The sequence below is a fragment of the Thermobia domestica genome, chromosome 9 (assembly GCF_964235325.1).
Source record: "Thermobia domestica chromosome 9, izTheDome1.hap1.1, whole genome shotgun sequence".
NCBI lineage: Eukaryota > Metazoa > Arthropoda > Insecta > Zygentoma > Lepismatidae > Thermobia > Thermobia domestica.
In genome coordinates this window covers 95,135,794-95,162,331 of record NC_137462.1, presented here as the reverse complement: position 1 = coordinate 95,162,331, position 26,538 = coordinate 95,135,794, and the positions used below count along the sequence as shown (strand labels likewise).

General features: G+C 32.6%; 1 protein-coding gene across 1 annotated transcript in view; it reads left to right on the top strand.

The window, feature by feature from the left end:
- The window catches only part of LOC145694046 (zonadhesin-like), a 139,132-nt gene that overhangs the window by 86,010 nt on the left and 26,584 nt on the right, over positions 1–26,538 (top strand). The window contains exons 5-6 of the mRNA XM_081770185.1: positions 2,589–2,762; positions 13,597–13,767. Coding sequence (XP_081626311.1) covers positions 2,589–2,762; positions 13,597–13,767 — 345 coding nt within the window. The remainder of the gene's footprint in view (positions 1–2,588; positions 2,763–13,596; positions 13,768–26,538) is intronic.

Genomic DNA, 26,538 nt, shown 5'->3' with positions numbered 1-26,538 from the left:
GATGGATTAAAGCCCATTAAAAGATAAGCAGGAGAAAAACTTCATTCCAGAATGGACGGCAGTATTATAAGAAAATGTGATTGATTGAACATAATTAAACCACTTTTCTTGCTTATCATACACATACGTTTTGAGGAGCATACAGATTGTTTGTATAGCCTTCTCAACAACACCAATTCTAAAGTGAGCTATAGTATCTGCAAATTTCAAAGTAACCCCCAGCCGTTAAGTCAGCTCCATAAACAACGCAGACTTGAAACTTGAAGCTCTACCCAATCTGAGAAATTTAGTTGTATCGTACCTTAGAAAAACATGATTCACTAAAGCATCCGCCACTAATTCTGCATCTACTATCTCCAATGTTGTAGTCTCCAAAAATCTAGTTGTATCATCAATTATCAAAAAAAGATAACGATATTTATTTTTGTCTAGTACAGTCGGCCCATAAATTTCACAAGTGATCGAAGTAAATGGTACAGGGTTGTTCTCATACATTTGTAACGTGTGGGGCTTTTTTCCGTATACCAGACGCACTAGTTGACAAGTTATACACGATAGTACTTTAGAAAACACATATCTCTTTAAATCATGAAAATAATACCGACGCCTCATATTCTTATAAACTTTGAGTACACTCATTTGGACCCGGCCGTGTGGAAACATATGGTACTGTTCAAAAACATGTTCACGTAAACACAAGAGAACACAAATCAAATATACACCAAATTCTTCACCAATTTTCTGCCTGCGCATAAGTATACCATTTTTCAAAGGGAAATGATAGGCTGCCCGTTGAATTTTCCCACACTACACTATATAATCCATCCGTTTCTTACACTCGTATAATTTGAGATAGGTAACTATCTTTCCTCTGACAGACAGAAACGTGAAATTTTCGTATTTAAGAAAATAAAGCCTATTTTCTATATCATCTCCATTATCCTCCTCTGTTGGCTCATTTCAGGATTTCTTGACAATGCATCCGCTATTTTATTGGATACGCCCTTACGGTGCAAAATGACAAAATTATAGTCTTGAAAGAAATTACTCAAACAAGCTAGCTTGCCTGGAAAGTTCTTGGATGTTTGTAAGTAGCTTAAACTAGCATTATCGGTGATAACAGTAAATTTCTTACATCCCAACAGAAAGAATCTATTGGATTTTATACAGAACTCACTTCCTAGTTTCAATCAGCAGTTTTCTATCATTGAACCCGGCAGTACTCTAAAGAATGCGGAATCAATACAGGGTGGTATGACCAGGACAGAGCAATGTACTCATAGAAAATACAGTAAAACTTCAATGGATCGTTCTCTCCAAGTATGATACAAACAATATATAGGGCCTATCCTAATTTACTCATAATATACGTTTCTTACGTAATTTTACTGTAATTAATATATTGTTCTTTCAATTGAGATCTCACTAATTTACAATCGTTTGCTTCAAACGTGAGTTGCCTGCAAAAAGTGTTCACTTTATCTTTTCTATATTGATATTTCAATGTAAATTCAATTTGCACAGATGACTTACATTCCAAACCACTTTCCCTGTGATGGTTTTTCACGGAACTATATCACTCGCGTTGCAAAATAAAATGGCGACATCTTGATCCGAAGGAGATCTCTTACCTTTATTCCCAATAATACTCTAAGTGATTGTATCAAACTAGACACTTTCGTATTCATTTGAGAAGCATTTTCTTTAACAAAATGATCTCGGTGTTAATTGCAGACGACTGAGAGGCATCGTGTTGATATACCGGTAGGAGGTGACTAACTTCCATGTGAATAGCACACCTTCCCTCAAACTGGATATGCTCCCTTCGTATACTGTAATTTACAGTTCTACAGTGCAATCTTGGTTTAGGTTAAAGTCTGGATCATGGCGAACTGAACCTACTTAATTATCGTTTACAGATTTTCACCAATGGATTTTAGATGGTCGTGTTATATTTAATTCGCTGTCTTGGGTGGCAAATACAAACGTAATACTTGTTCCGCGCTCTCCTTTGAAGCACAATTACTGTTCTTTCCTGAACCTCAGATCTCTTATATATTAAAGCTATCGACGTTCTTCTTCATCACCTATTCCAAAAACAATCTGATGTCAAAGATTAACATGTAAGCACAACGTATTTTCGCAATAAAATATTTGCTTAGATATATCTAGGACAAAATTCATATCGATTAATATCGAATTTTTATTGTGCGTAATTGGTAGCTCACCGAGATGAGAATGAGTTTGACAATATAGGCCACAAAACGTGACTTCCTTATTGTAAAGTTATCACATAACCTTAACTAGAAGCTCGCAACGAGAAAAACGTTGGAAAATAAGAGAAAATGAAATGACAGGAATTATTTTTCTTTATCTACTCAATAACCTATCTAACTAAACCATAACAAAGACAGTTCATATATAATAAATGAGACATAGTGTTCTTTTCATGTGGACATGAACTCGATAGCTCAATTAATCTAATTGTGTATTAATACATATCCCAAAGTTTCTAATTGTGTAGTAGTATACGATAGGAAACAAAAAACAAATATGTAATCATAAATGCTTTGTAATTTTCTGTTTAGCAGTCTGTGGGGAAAATGAAGAAGTTCAATTGTATGGAACAGGCCCTGAAGAAACCTGCGAAATTATTATAGAAGACCCGGGTCCCAAAACGAAACCACGGTGTCTTTGTAGAAATGGTTATATTCGAAAAGAGCCCGGAGGAGAATGTGTTCCACATTCATATTGTGAACAGAGTAAGTTACTTTAGAACGGCAATATTACATATACAGTCTTGTTTTAAAAAATATTTTCCATTCCCAAAACTTGTAACGACTAATAAGTGATTGATATGAAACAGATTGTAAGCACACACGTTTTATGTAAATTTCAAATTATTTAATAATATAAATTATAACTATATATCGTATATAGTATTATATGCCATATTGCAGTACCAAATTTTCGTATATATATATATATATATATATATATATATATATATATATATATATATATATATATATATATATATAACTTCTATCAAGTTTTATATGCATATTGTTAAATAATAGTTCAGTGGTCATTAAATCGACTTTAAAGTTGTTATGCAGAAAATGAATATATTATCAACAGATTAGATAAGGAATGCATCTAAAAATGTACTTAGAAGCCTAAAACATTGAAATTTTCAACTATTTTGCATGATAATACTCAGATAATATTGATACCATTAACGAGTATTTCTTATTTAAATTCATTAAAATTACTTTACAATTTTAAAATCATTTGATGAATAAGAATGTACTCGACCATTATCATTAAGTTAAAATGATATACAAAAAGATATATACTGTTATTGAGGACCGCGATACTTCAGGAGTAAAGTGCTGATACGTTTTGCATGGCTCCTTGGTTAAACTTCAGCATCAACTAACTGAAAAAAGAAAGAACTTGTAGTGGGGAAGGCGATTTGTAATAGTGTAATCTATGATGGACATATAGAAGAAAGAGTGTCAGGAGAAATAAAGCCATACATGTTTGGTTCCATGCCAAGACGGACTATTTCAAAAAAATAAGTTTTTGGGAAATTAAGAATAAAGTACAGAAGAAAGTTTTTAAGTCAGGAATACACAAAAAATTCTTATATATAACAATCTTAATTTGCATCCTTTACAAAATATCTTATTACATGAATTGTGCAGCACAGACATTACTGATAATACTGCTGTTTCAGGCAACTAAGATGCGGCATAGTTCGGTTTGGCTAAAGAGACCCGTAGTTAGTTCGATGTGGCATGAAGCTTGCTATGTGAGAGAAACGCATAATGTCTTATACTGTGGTAAAACGAAAACACAGACACAACTAAACATTATGGAAGCAATGGCGCAGTACACAATAAAGAACTGTCAATACTAAAAACAAAATATTACAGTAGAAAGTTCAAAAGATGTGTGTTTAACAGGCCATGACTTCGAGATTCATAACCTATTCCTGTAAGTCTATGAACAATAGACTGAATTTTTACTGACAATCGAAGTTTGGACTTCTCAACATGAAACATAGTACCTTTTTGAAAAAGGCTTTCCTCACGTCCATGGAAACTCATTCACCACACTTGATTCTGCAGCCACAGTCTTCAACTGTATAGTCGGTAGTAGCAACAGCTGTGAAGGTTCTACTAGATGTTCTATTTCGTTTGCATATCATTTTCTTCCATTTGGATATATCAAACTGACATATTTTGATAACAGTCTTTGATTGGATACTGTCATTTATTTTTTTGAAGATAGCAAATTTTGTTCGTAATATTAGTCAAGTTCAGTATTCATTTTATTAGAAATTGCTGTGAAATGACAAATAGACCGAGTTCTCATATGAAGGTAACATTCCTTTCAGGCTATTTGTACGGCATCATAATATAGAAAATTACGCAAAGATATCAGAATTTTCTTAAGAAAGTTGATATAATTATTTTCTACTCAACGTATCAACTCGAAACAGAAACTAACTATTTGCTAAGCAAAACAATATATTCACATTAGAAAACTACATATACTAAAAACAATTTTTTTCAATGTATTATGTGACAGTGTTGCCAACTAACAGTTTGGCTTCATCAGATACTATCTTGTTTTGCTTAGCAAATTGTTTTTAATTGTATATAAAGCAAATCTTTCACTTATGAAAAATATTTCCTACTGAGTTTACTACTTTCCTTTCTAATAATGCTAATGTTGTGGTTCATCTATATATATATATATATATATATATATATATATATATATATATATATATATATGTGTGTGTGTGTGTGTGTGTGTGTGTGCGTATGTGTGTGTGTGTGTGTGTTTCTTACTCTATAGCGATCACTACGTTACAGTCTCAAGTTATGCTTTTGAATCTTTATTTTCATATTACTAAAATGAATTTTCTCTAAGAATATCCAAGGTAAGTGAATAAATAGAATCTAAAGGTAACATTCTCGATATGCAGAAAAAATTCAATGTGTCAATAAGAAATAATACTAACAGTTTATCGGACTCAACAGAATGTCCTTCAGTGCTTTCGTTAATACACGTACATGTTTGATACCACAGTAGGCAGCCACACTTTTACTTGTGTCTGGGGGAACCATCTCAGAAAATGCACGTCTACCACAATACCTATCCGACATTGCTCTATATCGCTATTTCCGACACCTCAGTACACGGTGAGCCCAGTTGCAAGCTATTTTGGTTCTGCACTTGGTTCTCTTTGCCTCACGAAACAAGCGATGTATATGAATTCGTCACAAAAAACAATTTCATCTGTTGGTAACCTACAGAAGCTACAGACTTGATTCTCTCTGGCATGCAGGACCTTACCATTCGGAACACAAGTATCACATTATCTCAATTTCGTAAAAAAAAATGTAGTTAATACGTTTTGGCATGGGACCACATATATTATCCTGATATTTGAACAAATTATAAGTAATTACAGATATTTGGATTTTATGACCTGAACTGTAAGAAAAACCTGAGATGTTTACGCATGGAAACCGATCCTAAGGGACTGATGAGGCCTGGGATTATCTAAAGTTTCCTTTGGTCCATTTGTTCGTTTAAAATTGTCATTTATGTCTTGTTAAATACTATCTGGCAAAATTAAATAGTTTCCCGAAAGCTGTACAAAAAACGAGGTCACAAGGCTTCCTACGTCTCTGCTTTTATACTTTATTACAGATTCGTTTTTCTATGGAATTCCACTTTGTGTTAACTCAAAATAAATCCAAAATCATAAACTAGAAGAATAAAAGAGAAACCCAAGAGATAAAAAACAATGTTGCTAACACAATACATATGATTGCCAGGTTTGATTTTTAAATGGCTCTTTAACATTGATACATCCCCATATTATGTATAGGTTTTTAGTGTTTTGTAGATTCAAAACCACACACGTACAACATGTAGATTAGCGTTTTGGTGTTAAAAACTGGATGCCGTACCATCAAACTTTCATAATATATTATGGTAAAACAATGTAACTTTATTTTTTACACGATTGTTTTTAATTATGAATGGAATGAGAAATAATGATGTGAGAAAATGGTAAGCATATAATAGAGTCTGACCAATTCTATTATATAATACTTTGGTGAAATGAATAATGTATCAAAACACATATGAGTATCTGAATGTCTCTTAGTGTCTTTGTCTCTTTTGTGATAAGTTTGCTATTGAAATTGTTTATCATGTTTCACAACAAGTATGTCTTATAGACTTCCAAACTTCATGAGTATTGAAGTTAGCGTTTTAAACTCGGCGATGCATATACATCGGAAGTCTTGAATAATGACTTTGTCCATGCCATGGGTATGACAGCAGAAAGAGTACTCCATATCGAAAAGCTTGTTTTATAACGGATTCAAATCTCAAGAATGGTTTCCATTTCTTCCGTTAACCCACAGTTCCAGCCGGAAATGTTAGAATTCCACTGCTTTTGGTTTCAATATTGATTCCTTTAGAACAGAAACGATTATAGATAGAAGCAGGTATTTTCCTCGAGGAGATTCAACATCTGAAGAAAACGTGTTATATACACTAATAACAGTGGTATACAGAAAACTTCATTTCTGGAATCATTTCATGATTTGTTAGTATTTGCGGTACTAATATTAATCCCAACAGAGAAACAACAGTAAAATTTACAGAGAAATGGATATTTGAAATTGACTCAGCATCCTAAGAATCAGTTCTGCTCCATTGTTAATCCTGTATTCGATTAATAAATATAGTAGAAATCAATCTGTTTGCATTTAAAACTTTGCCCACCATAGAAAGGAAACGACAATAACTTGAACGCTACAAGATATGTCTTTGGAAATGATTAAACTTCTCAAGGAGATTTACTATTTCCAACGGAGGCACTCTACAAAAGCTTGAAGAGCTAAAGGTTAATTATAGTTCCCAGTTTCATCGTTGATATCAATACTGTTAAAACGGTAAGAAATATGGAGTTGTGTTTCAGCGTCCGGAAACTAGATTCACGTTTAACCTAATACTCCATTAAAACTGAAAGTGGAAGTAATTTTATATTATTTTCGGTTACAATATGAGTGTATACCTAGGAAAGGAATACCAAGAATTCGTTTTTGTAATCTATTTATCATGCAAGAATAGGTCTTATTTTCAATATATGTAACATTCTACTGAACCAAAAATTGTTGCAAAACAACCATTTCCTTTTTCTTTATGATGATCACCATACAACAAAACAGGTAATAAATAGAGATTAAGACTTTTTGGAAGTGATTCAGCGTTTCAAAAATTATTCTACCTTCATCCGTATTAATCTACTACATTCAATATGGTAAACATTTACTAATATCTTCAGTTTCAACTTGATCGCCAAGAAAGGAAAATGGTAATAAATAGTGAGTAGTGCTTCTTTCAGGCAATCCAGTGCCTCGAAAAGATACTATCTTTATTCCTAAAACTCCAGTAAAACCATAATGTCCTAAAGTTACTATTACCTCTGATTTCAATATTCTTCATAGAGTGAAAATGGTAAAATAGACGGAGTACAGTTTTCTTTGTGGAATATTTTCTGCATGTTCTGAGTATGAAGATTCTATCTCCTTTGTCAACTTAAAACCAGAAGTTCTAGAAATTTTACTGCTTCCGTTTTCAACATAAACTTCCATATAGTAAAACGTTAAGCAATATATAGATTTGTCTTTTTGATCGACTCAACATGTTTATCTCCTGATATAGCTCACTATTCAAACCAAAAAGGAGAAGTTACTTCGTTTCTGGCTTGAGCGTTGATCAAAATACATTAAACAAGATAAGAAATACTGAAGAGCAATCTTGCGGAATTGATTTCAGCGTCTTAATAAAATATGGTATCACAATCCTCATAACTCTTCTAAAGCCCGGATTGCAACAATACTGATACTTCCGGTATCAACTTGATCAACCAAAGAAACGATAATAGATAGCGAAAAGCATTTTTATAGTTTACTAAGCGTATCAGGTAAACACACCACCTCTATTCGCAAACTCATACCAAAGGAAGAAGTGGTAGAAAATTAAAACTATTTTCAGTTACAGAATTGATCTCCGTAGTAAACGAATGGTAATACTAGAACAACTGGGCGTTCCAAGGAAAAGTTCCATACCCTGAATAGAATTCTGATTTCAGCTTTGGTCTTTGTAGAGCAAAAATGTTAATAGTAAGGACCAAGCCGTTTATCTGAAATCGATTCAGTGTATTGTATCGTAATGTATTGTTGTAATTTGGTGTCGTTACGCTTCATGTAGGTGCACTTGAAACGGATTATTCAAAAAATATAAAATATTTTGTTGGTATTGTTAAAAATAAAATACTTAATGTGAAAGACGAAATTAAAAACAGTATTTGAAGATAATAACAAGATACAAGCCACATTAAGTATGCAAGTCTGAAAAAAACGAATTGAGATACACATTCCGGACATCATGATAATAGATATACAATACTTGAATTTAAAATGTTATATATATCTGTTTATCGCCGAAAGGACCACACTGCTGTTTATCGCCGAAAGGACCACACTAGCATCTTTTCATCTTCATGTATTTTCTGCCGAAGCTTCCACCCATTTACCACTGTTAATTCAAAGAACTTCACAAAAATTGACCACCACTATTTCCCCCAAGAATGCGTATTCTATAAGTTGACACCAAATTGACTAATAGGTCGCCTCCTCCCATATTGCAAGCTACACTGAATTTCATATAACATATTTCGCTGACGTTGCATATATGATACACCACAAATATTTTGCGTATGACATCAACTTGGTAAAGGTGAAATATACATTTCAGCTTACTACGAATATAATAACATCTAAAGAACTGAGTAAGACGAGTCACTTGTATTCAAGCATAGACAGTGTTGCCAGATACGAAATACAAAATTCACTGGACGCTGACCTGAAAATTAGTATTTTAAAAACAACAATTTCAATGACACTGGCATGGATTGAAAATTGTTTACTTCAAGAACATAAGGTCCAAACACTACCTGAACAAACAATACAACCTTCTTAACAGATACATGAAAATTGATTAAAAAAATACAAACCATATTAATTGTTGTATCTAATCAACGTCAGCGAAAAATGGGTTAAATATTCATGAAAAATAGAAACATGTGCAATCTCTTAGACAATATGAATATATACATCTGAATCTACTGGAAAACGCTATATCTGTGAAACAATATTTGAATCAACTTCACGCACATTAGAACACGGAAGATACAGAGTTTAAATAGTTTAGTTAACAATTAAGAGATGAAATTCGTTCAAGGATTAGAATATCTAGAGGAATCATAGAAAAAATGTTGATATAAATGCTATAGATAAGTTAAATAGAAATGAGACAGAAAAAATATAAATGATTTATTTAATAAAGGCAAGTAACAATTAATAGAAACCAAAATCAACATACTATCATACAAGGCCAAATTTGAGGATCATGATCATTTAACAGGAACATTTAGAGTGGCAACGCTTTCTTGTTGAAACTTGAGATATGCAAACTCAAGATTCATTCCTATGTTCATAATTTGTTCGGATATGAAACACATATATTTATAGAAATAAGCCGAAGTGAAAAATTCAATGATAAAACACACATAATAATTAACGCACAAGAAAATATATTACATTTGTAAGGATCATGAAATACAAAAGTTTAAAATATAAAAACGTTAAATCGGTTAAGCTTCGATGAGTAATTTAGGTAATCATCGTAGCTTTTAACAGAGATTATCTGCTAATTTAACATCAATTCAGACAAACATTCATTTTCCTCCTAAATATTCAAGTTATTTTATAAAACACACACACACACACACACACACACACATATATATATATATATATATATATATATATATATATATATATATATATATATATATATATATATATAATGTGTGTGTGTAAGATTATGACAATACACTTAAAAAGTTAGAAGAAACCGCTTTATTGTCAAGAGGGAAGTTTGAAAACAAACTAAAGGGAAGGAATGTAGAAGATATAGATTATAATAATGAGGAAATTTATAGAATTCTTAACTTTGAAACCTTTGAAGAATATACACAATTGTACGTCAAACTAGTTAATATTAAGTTAGCATATATTATTGAATACTTTACATATACTGATCTTATAAATATAAATTCGATCCTATATCTTACTTCAGTAAGATTTTCTGAGGTGCGATGTTAAAGTTAACAGAGTAAAATAAGAATTACTAAATGGTTATAGTTAGCAAATTGCTCTGTACAGTAACCATTATGAAAGAAGGAATTTATCAATGTTAAAGTGATGAGCAGTAGCAAGTAAGAAGTATTTACAAAATTGAGATTTTAATAATAACTTGTTTTCCATAATATCTATGGATGCGATTAGCGAATATGGATAGGTTATAAATTATCATACAATTTATAGAAATTTTAACAACAAACATTAGAAATAATGAGTAAACAAAGTATTACAAACAAACCAAGTTTCTGATATTGCCTAGGTGTTGTATTAGATTTAGGACATCCAAATGAACTTCATAATGTACATTTTAAGTTACCATTAGCTCCAGAAAATAATATAAATAATAAAAGAACTTCAAAAAATATTATCGCCATTTTACGATAAAGACAATTAAATATTCCATTATTAAAATTTAAGATTCTACATACTGAAGGACAACATTAAAAACTTAATAAAATATTAACATTTAAACAATCATATTAGTTAGAGAGACATATAGACAAATCAAAAATTCAAACACAAGGTGAAACTGATTCTGAGAACGATTTTTATAAACTTTCATATCAGACTGCAATTGAAAACAAACATTGAAAATAAAAGAATAATAGACGATATAAGACTTGCACATAATAACAAACTTGTGAAGAGATGCAAATTTTACATTGAGAAAGAGAACAACATTTTTTTTAATGTAGCAGCTAATCACATTTATAAAACTAAAGTTATTATTAAAAGAGCTCTCTATGAGTGATTGCTTGTTATTAATATATCTAAAACCAGCTTTTAAGTTTTCTATAACAATGTCTTAAAGGAAAATATGGAGATAAAGAAAAGCTGTTGATGAGTGATACTGATTCTGGTAAGCCAAACATGGAGGGAAGGATAAACATAAAGATACGAAAAATATGTATAAGCATTTACATATATATGATTATAAAGAAAATAAGTAAATAGCTTCAGTAATAAAATGTATGGAAAAATAATTTGAACGAATGGTATTATAATAGAAATGCTGTCGATATTAAATTTAAAAAGTATATATCAAAATAGAGGACATAGATAACGAGGAAGATATATACAAAAAGTATGAAAAGGAAAGGAGCAAAACGAAACATCGTTAATTCAGAAATATTTTTCAAGGATTCAAAGGTTGTGTTTTAGAAGCTAAAACGATTGTAAAAAATAGAAACAATTTTAAGTAAAAGCTATAATGTATTTTCTGTAGAATGAAACAAATTAGCATTTTGTTTAAGTATCATAAAATATATTGATTATGAATGGAATACATGGGCTAATTTAGGGGCATTATAAAATAGATTTCACGAAAGAAGAAATAATGTTTTAATCAGAAGAACAAGGATTATTATACGTAAAATATATTTAAAAAAGGGATAGTTAAATTAAGTAAATGTGATTAGGTTTAGGTTTAGATTGTAAATAATTAGATGTAAAATTTTTGATTGTATTTACGAATTCTTATAAATTATTAATCATATCTAAAATTATCTGTTTAAAAGAACAGAATTTAGAATTTTATAATGAATCATTTAATCAGAAAATCATAACCTTTAATATTTAATACAATTTAATAACAGAAAATTTGGCGTATTATTATACGTAAAATATATTTCTGTAATTTATAATATAATATACTTAAGAATGGGTTGAGCTACTTGTTTATGCTACTAGAAATGAATATATTAAACTTCTTACGTAGTTCTTAGCTTAGAAGAGAAAGGTAGTTTGTTAAGATTTACGATTCAAGACTTTAAATAGTTTCTATGCGAAACATTGAAAATCACTGGATTTACGTTCATTTCAGTGAAGACGGAATGTTTCAAGTTCACTTGAATCCATGCAATATCCACTTCCTACCAGTCTCGCAGTGGTACTAATGATTGATGATGCTAGGGCAAAATATTAAGATAAAGGGTATTCGAAAAAATGGTACATAAATCTGCCTTCCCAGTCCCATATATTTCTCTCCTCTGAAAGAACGCAGCACGAAATAGTTTTCATTTAAACAATACTCACTAAACTACGGAAAATTACAAAAATACAATAATCTAAGCACGGAAAATTGAATTTATTCTTCTACAAGTAAAGCTGAATATAATGAATTCCCTCAGTAGATGAAAGCCAAGTGAATATCCAAGTATACTCACATTTTCAAAAATCGGTAGGCCCTATTAGTATTTGTACTTCACATTTACATAGCATTTATTCACTCAATCATTTGCTAGTTCTACACAATACCAGACAATTCATTCATAACATTGCTATTACATATAATGTAATGTGGCATCCACTTTCGTTACACCAGTGCTATTCAATTGGGGATACGTAATCCCAAAATAAGCAGATGTCCAATATTTATTGAATGTTCAGTGCTATCTCACAACTTCTTCCATTGTCATCAACATATTTGTGTGAACAGGGTTTCTGTGTATTAACATCAATAAAAATGAAACATAGAAATTGCTAGAATCCAAAGTCAGCTTTCATTCTGGCACTCTCGAAGATTCCACCAAGAATCGAGGAAATGGCGTCACGGAAACGAGCTAAATTATTTCACTAAGAGGTTAGTTCTAAAGTTATTTTTAGTTTTCGAATTATTAACATTCTTCTCAGTGTACGAATTATCAGGAAGGATGAAGGGGAAATCCTCCTCATTAGAACTGACTTTCTCTCATACGTTTTGAAATTTCCTATGTTATATTTTTCCGGATTTGCACTTTATCCCCCTGTAAATAGTATTTTGATTGGAACACTGATTGTACGTTTGTTGGTTATCTATTTGTGCCCCCTCTCAACAGAACATATGCATTAAGTTCATTTCGATTTAATTTCTTTCAGACAATTTGAGGGTTATACAATTAAATGACAAACTGTGTCTAAGGTACGCAAGAAAAAGGTTGAATATTGTTGCGCTACACCATCAATAGTATTTTGGTATTCTACATTTAGGACAGTATTTGTATATATATTAACTATTTGCATTCAGAAATACGAAGAGAATTCAAAAGGAACTTTGTTTACACTAATAGCTATTTCCCATCTCATAAGCAAAGTACGTCGAAGATATTGTGGAATTTATTTAAAACTCTTTTCATACTTTTTATTTGAGTGAAAACTTATTAAAATTACCACTCTTTTAAAATAATAACTTGTGTGTTTCGTTTTATGTATGAGATTTGAACTGGAAATTACTACTAATAGATTAATTATCGAAATTCAAGTGTGTACAATATTACTACTTTATTATTATTATTATTCTAATTGACAGCTGTAATTTGTCCGGAAAATGAAGAATACCATACGTGTTTTAAACAAAATGATGGCTGTATTGAACCATTTCAAGCATTTAAACCTTGTAAAAGAGGATGCTTTTGTAGGAAGGGTTTTCTGCGTCACAACGGAGTATGTATACCAAGTGTTGATTGTGGAAAAGTATCAGGTAAATATGGTAGCTTAGATATGTTATACGGATTATAGCTTTCACCAATGACTTATTTACTGATCCTAATAGTAATCACTGTTGATCTCAAGACTAAACGAAATATATTTTACATTTCTTAAATAATGAATTGCCTTTCTTGTGAAATTATGTAAGATATTACACGTTCTCTTAAGCAGTAAGGCAATAAGACGTAAACGAACAACTTCACGAGGGCCCGAGCCACATGAAGTTGCGATGGGATCAAACCGGGATAGGAATCCCTTGAAACAGATTTGTACGTTAACCAAATAGCCACGAGGAACTTCTGTTGTTTCATGAAATGATACATTATAGTCAGACTATTACACAAATGTAATTTTGATTTTGATTTTTAAAAAAAGTTACTTGCGAAGAAGCTGAATTAAATAAATGTGATACCGTCACACATTTCCAAATTCCATTGATTTCTTTGTATATGCTTAACGAAAAATAATTAAAATCGTGAATCGAGGTATGACAAAATAATTGAGCACAACATGTTGGTTATATTGGATTAGAAGAGTACAGGGTGGACAATAGGCAAAAATTCTGAAATTTTGCCCTATGTAAACATCGCAAGGTAGTCATGTTTCACACTATATTTAATAACATTAGGGTAAAAGTACTGCTAATTCAATCTACAGTTACAGTCTTCAAACGTCATTAACCTTTCTGACCCAGGTAATTTTTGGCGTTTTGCTACATTAACAGTTACTGACTTATTGCTCAAAAACTATTTAACCAGAGTGATATTATTAAGACTTCACTTTTTAGAAGATGTGTGTGGCTGTTTTGGTATATGTTACGTTGCAGTGTTGCCAACGGGAGGGAAATTAGTGAGGGAAATGTCATAGTGAAAATTTACAAAAGTCCTTACAAGAAATTCAACATTTTCTTGTAGGTAGCACCACTGTTGCCACATCAGTCTAATGCTGTTTGTAGACGATACAAGAAAGCTTGAACAAGACCATTCAATATCTCAAATTTACACGTTCAAAGGCATATTGTTCAAGACACTTGAACAAGAGTCTCGAATGGTCTTCAAAGAAATTTTACACGATCATAGAGGTATTGGATCATGTTTTATATATTTGTTGATAGGTGGCAGTCCAAAACAAGTGACTGAAACTGTGAAAACAAATGAAAGAGAAACTGCGTACTGATTTAGTTCAGACCTCCGCATGAATAGCTATAATATTAGCATATATTTCCTAACTTTCTGCACGCATTTGGAACTTAATGGATTACCAGTATATTAAATCATTCAGAAAACAGGTCAATTGATTTTGTAGCAACCCCCTTCGAATTTTCACTAAGTATTTGGACCCTTTCACATTAAATGCGGGTTAGGTTAGATTAAGTTAAAAGAGGAAAGTGCTACTTAGATATAAAATCCCTGTACTAAGCTTTCTAAAAATCTGATTCTTCAAATGGCGTACTGATGGCAGAATCACACTAAAAATGAAACAATAATGAACCGTTTCCCAAAATTGTATCACGAGGCAATGACTACCGTTCGATGTTATTTATGCTATAGTATCGAAGACTGTTAAAGAAAAGGCTGAAAACGTAGCAAACCAAACGAAGCAATGATATTATATTTTTTCAGCCACTGGGCTTACCGCCCATATCTGCATCTGACTTTCTTCACAAACCTATCCCATATTTGGTACTGGTTAAGAATAACCCGTCAAACAAATAGTAATTTTACTGGTAAAAAGTGTTAGTGCGCATGAAAGGCGATTGTTTGGGATAATAATTTCCATTGTTGGAACATACCTTATAATGTAGGAAACAAGTAATTTATGTTAAGTAGTTTAACGTTACCAATATCAAATCATTACAAGGGCTATAATTGAGTTCAAATGATTGAATATGATGTTAAGGGTTTGTTGAACTATTCTTATTCTTATATTTCTTGCACTATAATCTCCGTCGATGACGCGCCTGCTCCCGACAGACGTACTCTCACGTGGGGCCCTTTCTATATTCTTGCCCTGACAGTGTTAAATACCATTCTAGATTTTAGTGTTTTTTTCACTTTCGTATATGTGGCATGTCTGGATGCGCATTTGTACCTTACGGGAAAGTCCTCGTGAAAATTACCTGCCCGCATGAAAGTAATTCCTACCTTAAGAAATAATTCCTGAAAAAGTGCGTGTGAATTCCGTAAAAAATAATTGCATATTTTATGATAGAATAACATGTAATAATTATCAGGATACTTCAGTTTGCGAGCATATCAATCTGTACGCAATTATTTTTTTTTATTATCCCAGATTAACAAAAATACAAAACGTCTTAATAAAGCAAGAAAAGTCGGATATATTTTTTTATTTGATTATCTCTTCTTTCTTTATCTACACCCGATATTCTTATATATTAAGTTCTCAAATTAATACTTATACCTATCATTGCCTCAAAATTTAACAACGATTATGGGGATGCAAGCACTGTAACTACATAAATCGTGTATATTATCAACAAAAATACTAACAATATCTTCCAGCCCAGATATTAGCTTTTCTTTATTATTATAAGCACACTTTAAACATAAGATAATTATGGAAAAGAGTCATAAAAAAGGTATTTATTTAAAAACTGCCGCCGTCTCACGACGCCAGTATAGTTGTTTTGTATTTTTCTGCACTCAATTCGAGGTCTGATTGGCTATTGAATGCTCTTGAATTGGATTGTTTAGAACAGTACCGAAACGAAATTTCTTGAACAAAACTATTGAATTCAAGACAAAAATGACGTCAGTGCTGACGTCTTTTTCATCAAATAATCTTGAATGGTCTTGAACAAGACTCTTGTTCAAGCTTTCTTGGATCGTCTACAAGCAGTATAAGTCGTCTAAACAATTTTTTAGTGTGTTGAAAGTTATAGTAAAAACCTAAAGTTACTGGATGCCATAAATTAGAGAGAAAGAAAAAATTCTGTGCCATCATACACATGACATTTTGATACCGTTTACTCCTCTGAAGCAAAATACAATAAATATGAGGGGGCTTCAGACCCCCTAAGTGTCCTATTGAAACTTTTTTGGTGCGTTCTGTAGGCCAACAAAAGGATTTCAGATAGTGGTACGTTTGTTCAAATGTAGCCATCAGGAGGGAAATAATAGACGGACAAAAGAAAATTTTTCGAATTTTTCAGTTAAAATCGGGAACTTTTTATCTGGAAATACTGCCACCAGACAGACTCAAACTATCTGAAAATAAACCTTGGTACCCATTAATGTACTGAACGAATATCAAAGAAACAGAAGAAATCAACAAAAAATCGAATTTTAAAAATCCCAAAATACGATACTTTTAGAAGTATAACAGTTTGCATCTATGTCTTTCATATTTCGGAAGCAGTTAAAGTATCTTACTCTTATAACCTACACAACGATATTTAATGCTTTCCAAGTGATGGGATGTGTTACTTATTATTAAACTCTTCAAAAATTAAGCTTTAAGAATAACATTCTCAATTACTTGTAACATCTTTTATATGAATTCAATTTATGACATACTATGGTCATAATATTCGATTATGTACTTAAAATATATATGCGACATCCATTTCACTTGGGTCTAACCCATTGGTATTCTTGTGGTATTGCGAAATGTATTAAATAGTATGCCTTGTTGGTATTTGCATGGTGCTAATTTTCGTAGTTTTTTAATCAGATTAAGTTACAAGTATATTTGCAGAAAATCATATACTATATATATATATATATATATATATATATATATATATATATATATATATATATATATTTTCAGTGGTGCATTTGTTACACGTGTAAGCGTGGAATTGTACATCTCACCATACGTTATTCCAAACATAAAAAACAGTGAAGATGGTGTTCTTTAACATTTTCACTTCATATTGAAATTTTACGGAATCACTAAACTTAAATCTTTTACTTTGTCTAATTTGGACCAATATTTATGTCAGAGTATATCTAATAATTCTGATGGAAGAATGTCAGGGAATTAGACCCTGAAGAAAATTTTTTGCATACGCATTGCACATTGCTGAAATATGAATTCTGATGGAATATGTATGGTTTTCTTTAAGCTAATATTTACCACCATTTCAAATTTACCATCTTTGTTGAAACACCTTATATAAGTTGAAATAATAACACATAACATGTATTTTGACTTTATCAAGCACTTTCCTCTCAATTAACCAAAGATAACTAATTATAGTTTATTCCAGTACACAGAAAGTTGCTAAGTTACTCCGGCCGATAAGAAAAGTGTACGTACTCTAACGGAAGCTTTACCGCTATCATCGATTTGTTAATCGTAACGCCAGAATTAAATCTGACTACTCCATGATGCCGCTATTTCCACTGCATCAAACACGATATCGGAGCACATACTTATGAATTTCGATTAATAGCACGTTGGAGGCTTCACATTAGTAGTTCCGGGGATGCTGTAGACGTTACTTTAAATGTAGCAAACACGCTTTAATATGTTGTAGTGTCCTAAAATCATTCGACCAGAATGCATGATAGTAATGAATCGGGTTCCAGCTTCTAACTTTACTTTATGAAAAAATACCAGGCGATAGAATGACGCTCTTCTCACCTCATCCACATTTATTTTGAATAGATCCATACAAATAAGGAACAGGTTTTCGTTAGATTCGGGTCACAATTTAGAGAAGAAAGCTGATAGCATTCACCTTTAGTGTGTAATGTACAGTTGATACCTTCAATGTGACGAGTGCTATCCAATTTAACCTCAATTCTCAAATGCTTTCCTACACTTTGCTTTCCGGCACTCAGGGATTGCTTCTCTACCTGTTATCTCAAGTACAAGGATAGTGAGTGAAACGTGTAATTCGCTTTTTTCTAAAGCTATTTTCAACGGTTCAGTCCATTTATATGTAAAACCATGCATATTGAAGTGTCATCTTGTATCTCTCTCACATTGCTTTATACGTCTTTGTAAGAGCTACATTACCTTTTTAATAAATTATAACAACATTCGAAAATACTACAAATCACTGAAGATTCTGCATTTCCTACTATAGCTTTACGTAATTTGGGATTTGATTTCCACAACATATGAAGAAGATCTCTGCGTTTTACTCTTGGAAACATATTGATAGAAAGAAAATACAAAGTTTAAAACTACAATTGTAAATACAACTTGAGCATCACGATCTTCTTTTTCTATTTCATTGGATCATAAACGTAATGATAAACATCATCAGGAAATATATTTTTTGGAAAGGAATTTCACCTGGTGTATTTTGTTTCAAATCAGTAAATAAATATTCATGTGATAATTTCGTTGCGTCGTTAAAACATTCTTGAATAAATTTAGGATTCTCACTGTCAGAAATTACCTGACAACTCATACGATTAAGTTGTGATTTATCTCTTGGATTTTTAAATAATACAAGATAAGAACAACTCAAACTCATATCTCTGGTTCCTATTCCCTTATGAAATATATTTTGTGTAATAAATATATTTATACGATGAGAACCCTTTGTAAAGAAATCAACTATATTAGGGTTCACTTTACACATATGATCACCAATAATAACAAGATGAGGTAAATTTCAGATAGAAAGACTTTTCCTCGAGGTAATCCTTAAATAAATTGTACTTTCATTGCAATTTCTCTGTATACAATTTGACACTCTCCATAATATCAATAAATATTACGAAACGAGGAATTAATCATACGTGATAAATTTGAAAATAATCGTGTTACAAAGAAGGTTGTTCCCCATCCACTTCGTCCTGCAATAATGCATGAAAATAGATGTTTCCAAGTCGAATGCATGTTACGGAATATGATAATTCTCCTTTAAGCCATATATTTATGAAGGTTCTATTTCATTTCTCGTCTTCTTTTGATTGAAGGAGTGTATCCATGGTAGAATGACATACAAATTTAGAATGCAACGTCGTTTTATGTAATTCACATTGTATACGTTTGTTTCGGCATACTAACGATAGTATGATCGTTCCTTCTTCATTTTCCTCATTTATAATTTTGACTTCTGTGGCTCAAGATTATTCTTGATTCTTCTCGTCTTGATTACCTAGTATTATTTCCTTCATCACATCAAAATTTAAATGTTCTCAAGACTCATAATTTAATGAAAACCCTCGCATTTACATACTTGATACTTTTTATTCATAGTGGAGTCAAAATACGTAACGCGTAGTTCTTGGTTCCAGCTGATACATATTCTGCGGTACATACCTCTATCATATACAAGTAATTCAATATTAAATCACCTTAAAAGTCACCAGTTGGAACTGTGCTTTCACCAGGCTTTTGAGTACAAATTACTGAATCGGTATTAAGATATAATATTCTTTCTTGTAAGTGCTCTAAATACTTGCACATTTCCAATATAGCTTATGCTGTTGTGTATGAGGTATTACACCGTTTATTGTTGCCAGTGAAACAGGGACTTCGACTGTGTATTGTCAATATACATATAACATGTCATCATTTTAAAGCCTATATAATGCGACGTTAATTTATCATATCATTAATGGGGTATTAATGATAAGATAAATTGTATTCTTGGGACCATTAATGACGATTACACGTCCCATGTTATCATGTTGACCAACTTTTCCTCAAAATGAATGTAACATTAGCTTAGATAAAGTGCGAAGTGCTGGATTATGTTTGATTTTCTTTATATCTCGACGTATTCCTTCTTTTTTAAAAAAATGTTGTACATACTTCTCCTTTAGCTCATCTCTCTCACACCATGTCGGTCATTCACTAGCTTCCGTGTTTGCTTTTAAAAGTGTATTTATGTATTCTTCAAATTATCCACCATTTTTGTTTCTTTATCATATTGAACAACATCGTAAGTCCAAATCTCATGATTATTCATTATTTTGTGTCCCATTCCAACTCCTTTCTTATTTCATCTGCTACCCACGTACAGTTTAGAATTCGTTCTTCATTACTGTGATAACAAGGTGCCTGGTTTAGTTCATTACAACATATACGACAAAGTTGAAACATTAACCTGGATCTAACAAGACAAAACCGGATGAAAGAGAGTTTTCAAGGAAGAACGCTTAATTTTACTAGTCTACCTCTTCTCTGAAGGGAAAGTTTGAATCTCCAGGCAAATAGATAGTTGGGTGACGAATCGGAAATTTCTTAGTTTTGCAAACGTACGGGTATAAACTTTCAACATTTTCGTAGCACAGTTTTTCTTTTTCAGACTATTGTGTTTTATGACACAGATTTATGCCACTCACACGTCCTCCATAAAAGTGTTTTCTTTGTGTATGGATGGTTAGTAACATACTTTTTCATCTCTTCATTTCCTGCCAACTGATTTTTAAATTCACAACCCTATATTTCGTGAACTTCACATACAAAATATTTTGGCTCTTGAATCTTATTTGTTGCTTCATGTCGAAATTCCATGGTGTCTGTAGTATTGTTATATATGGTTTTATATCGGTCATTAGGGTAACAAAAAATACAGCCATAGGTAAGGGATCCTTCATATTCCCAAACATGTATTCTTTCTGTATTCACCATCTACTTTCATGGATGCAATTCGTTTCACATTACTACTTGCACCATTTGTAATTTGATTGTTTTTCTTTTTCTTCCCAAGCGAACCATTGTACCTTTTCAATTGATTGTACCTCTCTCCATCGTTACCCGTTCTTTGGTATGATACTAATAGTATTTTCCTTCAAGAAATTTCTTCGGTGCACCAAGTTACTTGCGATTGTAATACATTCTAGTAATTGATTTACATTTGTTTCTAACTCAAATGTATTCATAAAGGAAATAAATGCTTGGAGTAAAATTTCGAGTTCGTGTACACAGTACTTTATAAGTTGTTCTTTGATTTTAAAATTGTCAAAGCGAGGTTCATTATAACATTCCAGAAACTTCATTCTTTTCTCTAGTTTCTTGGTGTATGCTCAATTCTTTCACGATAATGTCTGTAAGTCTACCTTCATACGCCTTTTTCTCACGTCGATTAAAAAGTTGTGGGAAATATGTATGAAAGTTACATTACCTACTTTAAGAGAAAAAATGTTCGCTCCATTCGTGATCACTTCTGGAATTCAGTTCATCTTCTCAACCATGGTATGTATGATGAAGTGTGCATCATGGCGTTTCAAGTTATGAGAAATGCTTTTGATTGTGTTCATGTTTGGATGGCGTTCTCGTAAATGTGTTAAAAAGTCTTCTATTACATTTTCTTCACCAACTACATATTCACGTTTTCCACAAGCGATACAATCATGTTTCATATTGTTATCTTCACAAAAATGGTAGCATGTATGTTGAGTAACAAGACATTAGGTATGCGTTCACATATGTTTGTTTCACCATCTTCTATTTTATTATCTTGTGTACATTCAATATCATACCATAGAGACATAGCTTTTTGTCCAAGATAATCATTTGATTCGCTTTTTTGATCTTCTTTCATTCACTTTCATGTAACATCCTTGATTACGAGGTACGATAATATATCAAATGCAATGCGGTTTTCCACATAGGTGAGATGCTTTTAATTCACCAGATACATTTTTCATGTGCACAACATTTCACAACTGCACATAAAGGCTTTAAATTTTGATAAGGAGCTGAGTTGTGATAATAATATTATTGACCACAATATTTTCTATTACAATTATGTTTGTGATATGGGCTTCTTTATAGTCACATGGTGGCTTCTGATGACATCGGTAACACACAGCTTTACAATGTTTCAAATATTCATGCTTGTTCTCATATTTATTATGACAACTTTCTCAATAATAATTGGAGCTTTCAATTATGTTGTAATGATTATCTTTGAAAAGTAAATTTATGGATGTTCTCTCGTTATCGCTTGGTGATGCTTCAAACATAACATCACTTTCTAAAAACTCCTATACAACGTGATTTTGTAATTCTTTAAATGCTCTTGAAATCCTTTAAATGCTCTTTGTGAATTCCAGGAATTCTACCACCATAACTGAGGTCTACATTAGGTCCTTCACACAGGTCTTCTGCTCCTTTTTCTATTACATGTTTACTTTGATTTATATATCTTCTGTATTCGGTTTTATTTCTTTCCTTGTGTTTTTAATCCTATTGCAACGACGATTGCATTTGCTAAACATCTTGAACCTCTGTTTTTAATTGTGATAATACTACGTGTTGCCTTTTGAGATTCATTGATATTCATAACATGTTGTCTCAAACGACTACTTTGCGTACACGATGGAAGTTCACTGTACAGTATTCGTTTACAAGAAAAGCCGCATTACTTTAGAGTACCCTTGCATAGCTCAACCATACCACTTCTGCTGACATATTTCTAGCTTCTATAAACGATACCCCAAAAGGGCTATGTCCTTTTCTTTCCTTTGTTATTGTTATTTCCACGTAATCATGTTGGTCCAAATTGTGTAACAAATAGTCTACTAGAGCCCGTAAACTTGTTTTAAGTACAGTAAAAAGTTTTCACCTGCACTCACGGGTGCAAAACGGATTCTTAACATTGTACCCTCCAAATTGTATGTTCTGTACTGCCTTCTATGGTCTTCTATTATATTAAATCTCTTGTTATCATGATTGCCATTATTATTATTTCCAAATTCCACTTGTATAATTGTGTTCCGTTCTGCTTTAAATTCATATAGCATGTCCTTCATTTGCTTGTCTATTTATTCTAAATCAACTTCTATTTTTCCATGTTCAGTATTAGCCTTTCCTAGTATTTCCATAAAATATGGCTATATTACCTCTTCTTTTCCAGGACTTGGAACTAAATCGTTCAGCCAATTCTGTAGTTCATATTGGTATCGTTCTTCTCCTTCTGTATCATTTTGTTCCCCGTAGTAATCCTCCTCTATTATCTGTAAGAAAGTAAGATTAATTACCTGTTCTCCGTCTTCTCCTTCTTCTTTCTCTTCTTCTTCTTGTAACATGTCTTTATTTTTCCTATACAAACGGCTGCATCATTTTCTTCCTCTTTTTATTTTTCATATCCTGCTAACATTCTACTTTCATTTTCTATTATTTATTATAATACTTAAAATTTCTCTTCTTCTTCTTCTGCATTCTTTTCTTCCCTATTATAATCCTATTATCTGCAAGAATATTAAATTTCTTAACTCTTCATCAGATGTCATTTGTTCTCCTCCTTGTAGCCTTCTGTTTAAATTTTTTGTATGCAAGCGGATGCTTCTTCTTCTTCTTATGCTATCATTCCACTTGTTTCATTTTCTAATATTTGCAATAATTCTTTATATTTCTTTTCATCTTCTACAGCTTCGTTCACCACCTCTTCTTTTTCTACTTCTTTTATTTCAATTTCTTTAACTGAATCTTTTTCCTTCTTCCTGTTCTTCTTCGGTAATTACATCTGTTCGTAACCTTACTTCATTATGTGTTCCTTTCTTCTTCTTCCTTTCATCTTCTTTTACTTCTTCTTCCTTTCATCTTTTACTTCTTCTTCCTTATGAACTCCTTCCTTCCCTCATAATCAACATCTTCTTCTACCTCGATTACATCATCTGTTTCCATTAGAAGATCTAGGGCCACTTTATTTCGTACGTACCCTTCTTCTTCTTCTACGTCGTCAATAAAGTATTTAATATCTTTCAATACTTCTCGCGCATTCTTCTTGTTTTCCATGTTATTTGCCTATATGTATTAAAGGTAAGGAAAAGATAACACAGGATTTAATGGTGTCGAGGAAACGATAATATACCCTGAAATTAAATTACGTGGGAACGTTTAAGTATCGCATGTGCTTTAATTGTTTTACCTCTGCGATAATGATGAAATTTTCTTTTGTACAATAAAAACCTTAAAGAAACAAGTGTTCGTTCACATTCTGCTTCAAGTGCGTTTTCTGATGAACAAACACACTTTTTCTACTTATTCCTCCGTTTCGCTATTTCGCTACATGGCCCCTAGATTGATTAACATAGCTTATATTAATTATTCTAGGGAAGCAGTGGCTCAATGATAGCATGTTATGCTTGGTATGTGAGATTCCTGGTTCAATCCAAGCATACATCAAATTGGTTTGAACAAACACCATATGCATGGAATTCTATATTTTACCATTGGTTCGTCAATATTATTACCGTCTTCCTCAGTTTAGAAGCATAATCGTTAAAACCATTTTTAAACTGTAGCCGAATGCTAAACATAAAGTGTACCTGTATTTGGACGCCAACACGATCGGTCATAACTCCCACACAAATGGACAGATCCCCCAAACGCACGAACGGTCAAAAATCCCACAGCCAAATCCCCCACACTCAAGAAATGTCAAAACGCCCACTCGATCGGTCATAACTCCCACACAAATGGACAAATCTCCCAAACGCACGAACGGTCAAAACCCCCACAGCCAAAACCCCCACACTCAAGAAATGTCAAAACGCCCACATAATCGGTCAAAACTCCCACACAAATGGACAAAACTCCCTTACTTAGCAACGGCCACAATCTCCACATAAATGGACAAAACCCCCACACACATGGACAAAACGCCCACATGCAGAAATTGTCACAACTGCCACACAAATGGACAAAACCCCCACACAATCGGACAAATCACCCACACTCTGAAATGATCGCGATTGCACGTCTTTGTTGCGGCTCTTTACGACGCCCACTTTAGTGTTTCTGTCATTACAAAACAGTGCAAGAAGAATAGTTGCAACATCAGCTTAAGTGGAATAAAAAATGTTATTAAAAAGTACAAGAGCAACATACACCAGGATCATTTCAGAGTGTGGGAGATTTGTCCGATTGTGTGGGGATTTTGTCCATTTGTGTGGCAGTTGTGACAATTTCTGCATGTGGGAGTTTTGTCCATTTGTGTGGGGGTTTTGTCCATTTATGTGGGGATTGTGACCGTTGCTATGTGTGGCTGTTTTGTCCATTTGTGTGGGTGTTATGACCGTTGGAGGTTATGACCGATTACCAGTGTGGAGGTTTTGGCTGTGGGGGTTATGACCGTTCGTGTATTTGGGAGATTTGTCCATTTGTGTGGGGGTTATGACCGATCGTGTGGGCGTTTTGACATTTCTTGAGTGTGGGGGTTTTGGCTGTGGGGGTTATGACCGTTCGTGTGTTTGGGAGATTTGTCCATTTGTGTGGGGGTTATGACCGTTTGTGTGGGCGTTTTGACATTTCTTGAGTGTGGGTGTTTTGGCTGTGGGGGTTTTGACCGGTTCCCCCTGAAACCAATAACTCCGACATAAAACCGCGACTTTCACAAAAACATCTCGTAATAAGAATCGTGGCCGTATTCTATGGGATCTAAGAACTAAGTACTTTCCCTAGCACTTCAAGCAAAATGGGAAATTTGAAAAATTAGTCAAAGCAAATTCCAATTTCCAACCACGTCTTCAAACTTTCAAGACCATATCGTTAATATACATTAAACACAAACAATTTCTCGTGTGACCCAAAGGCCATATTTCCTTCCAACAACGTCTTGAAAATATCCGACTTGAGTATACGAATTCTCATTATATGTCTTCAAATAAACATGAAATGGAATATTCTCTATGCAACTGATACCAAAATCGATGAATCATCATCCGTTCTTCAATAGCGGCTTCAATTGGAAACCAATATCCAAGTTTTTTATGGGAAGCTTCGATCATTAAATATCTCATCCTCAGATCATAGCTGACGGTGGGCGGAGTCCAAAATAACTACCCAATACACGACTTTTTCACCAAAGACCTGGCATATG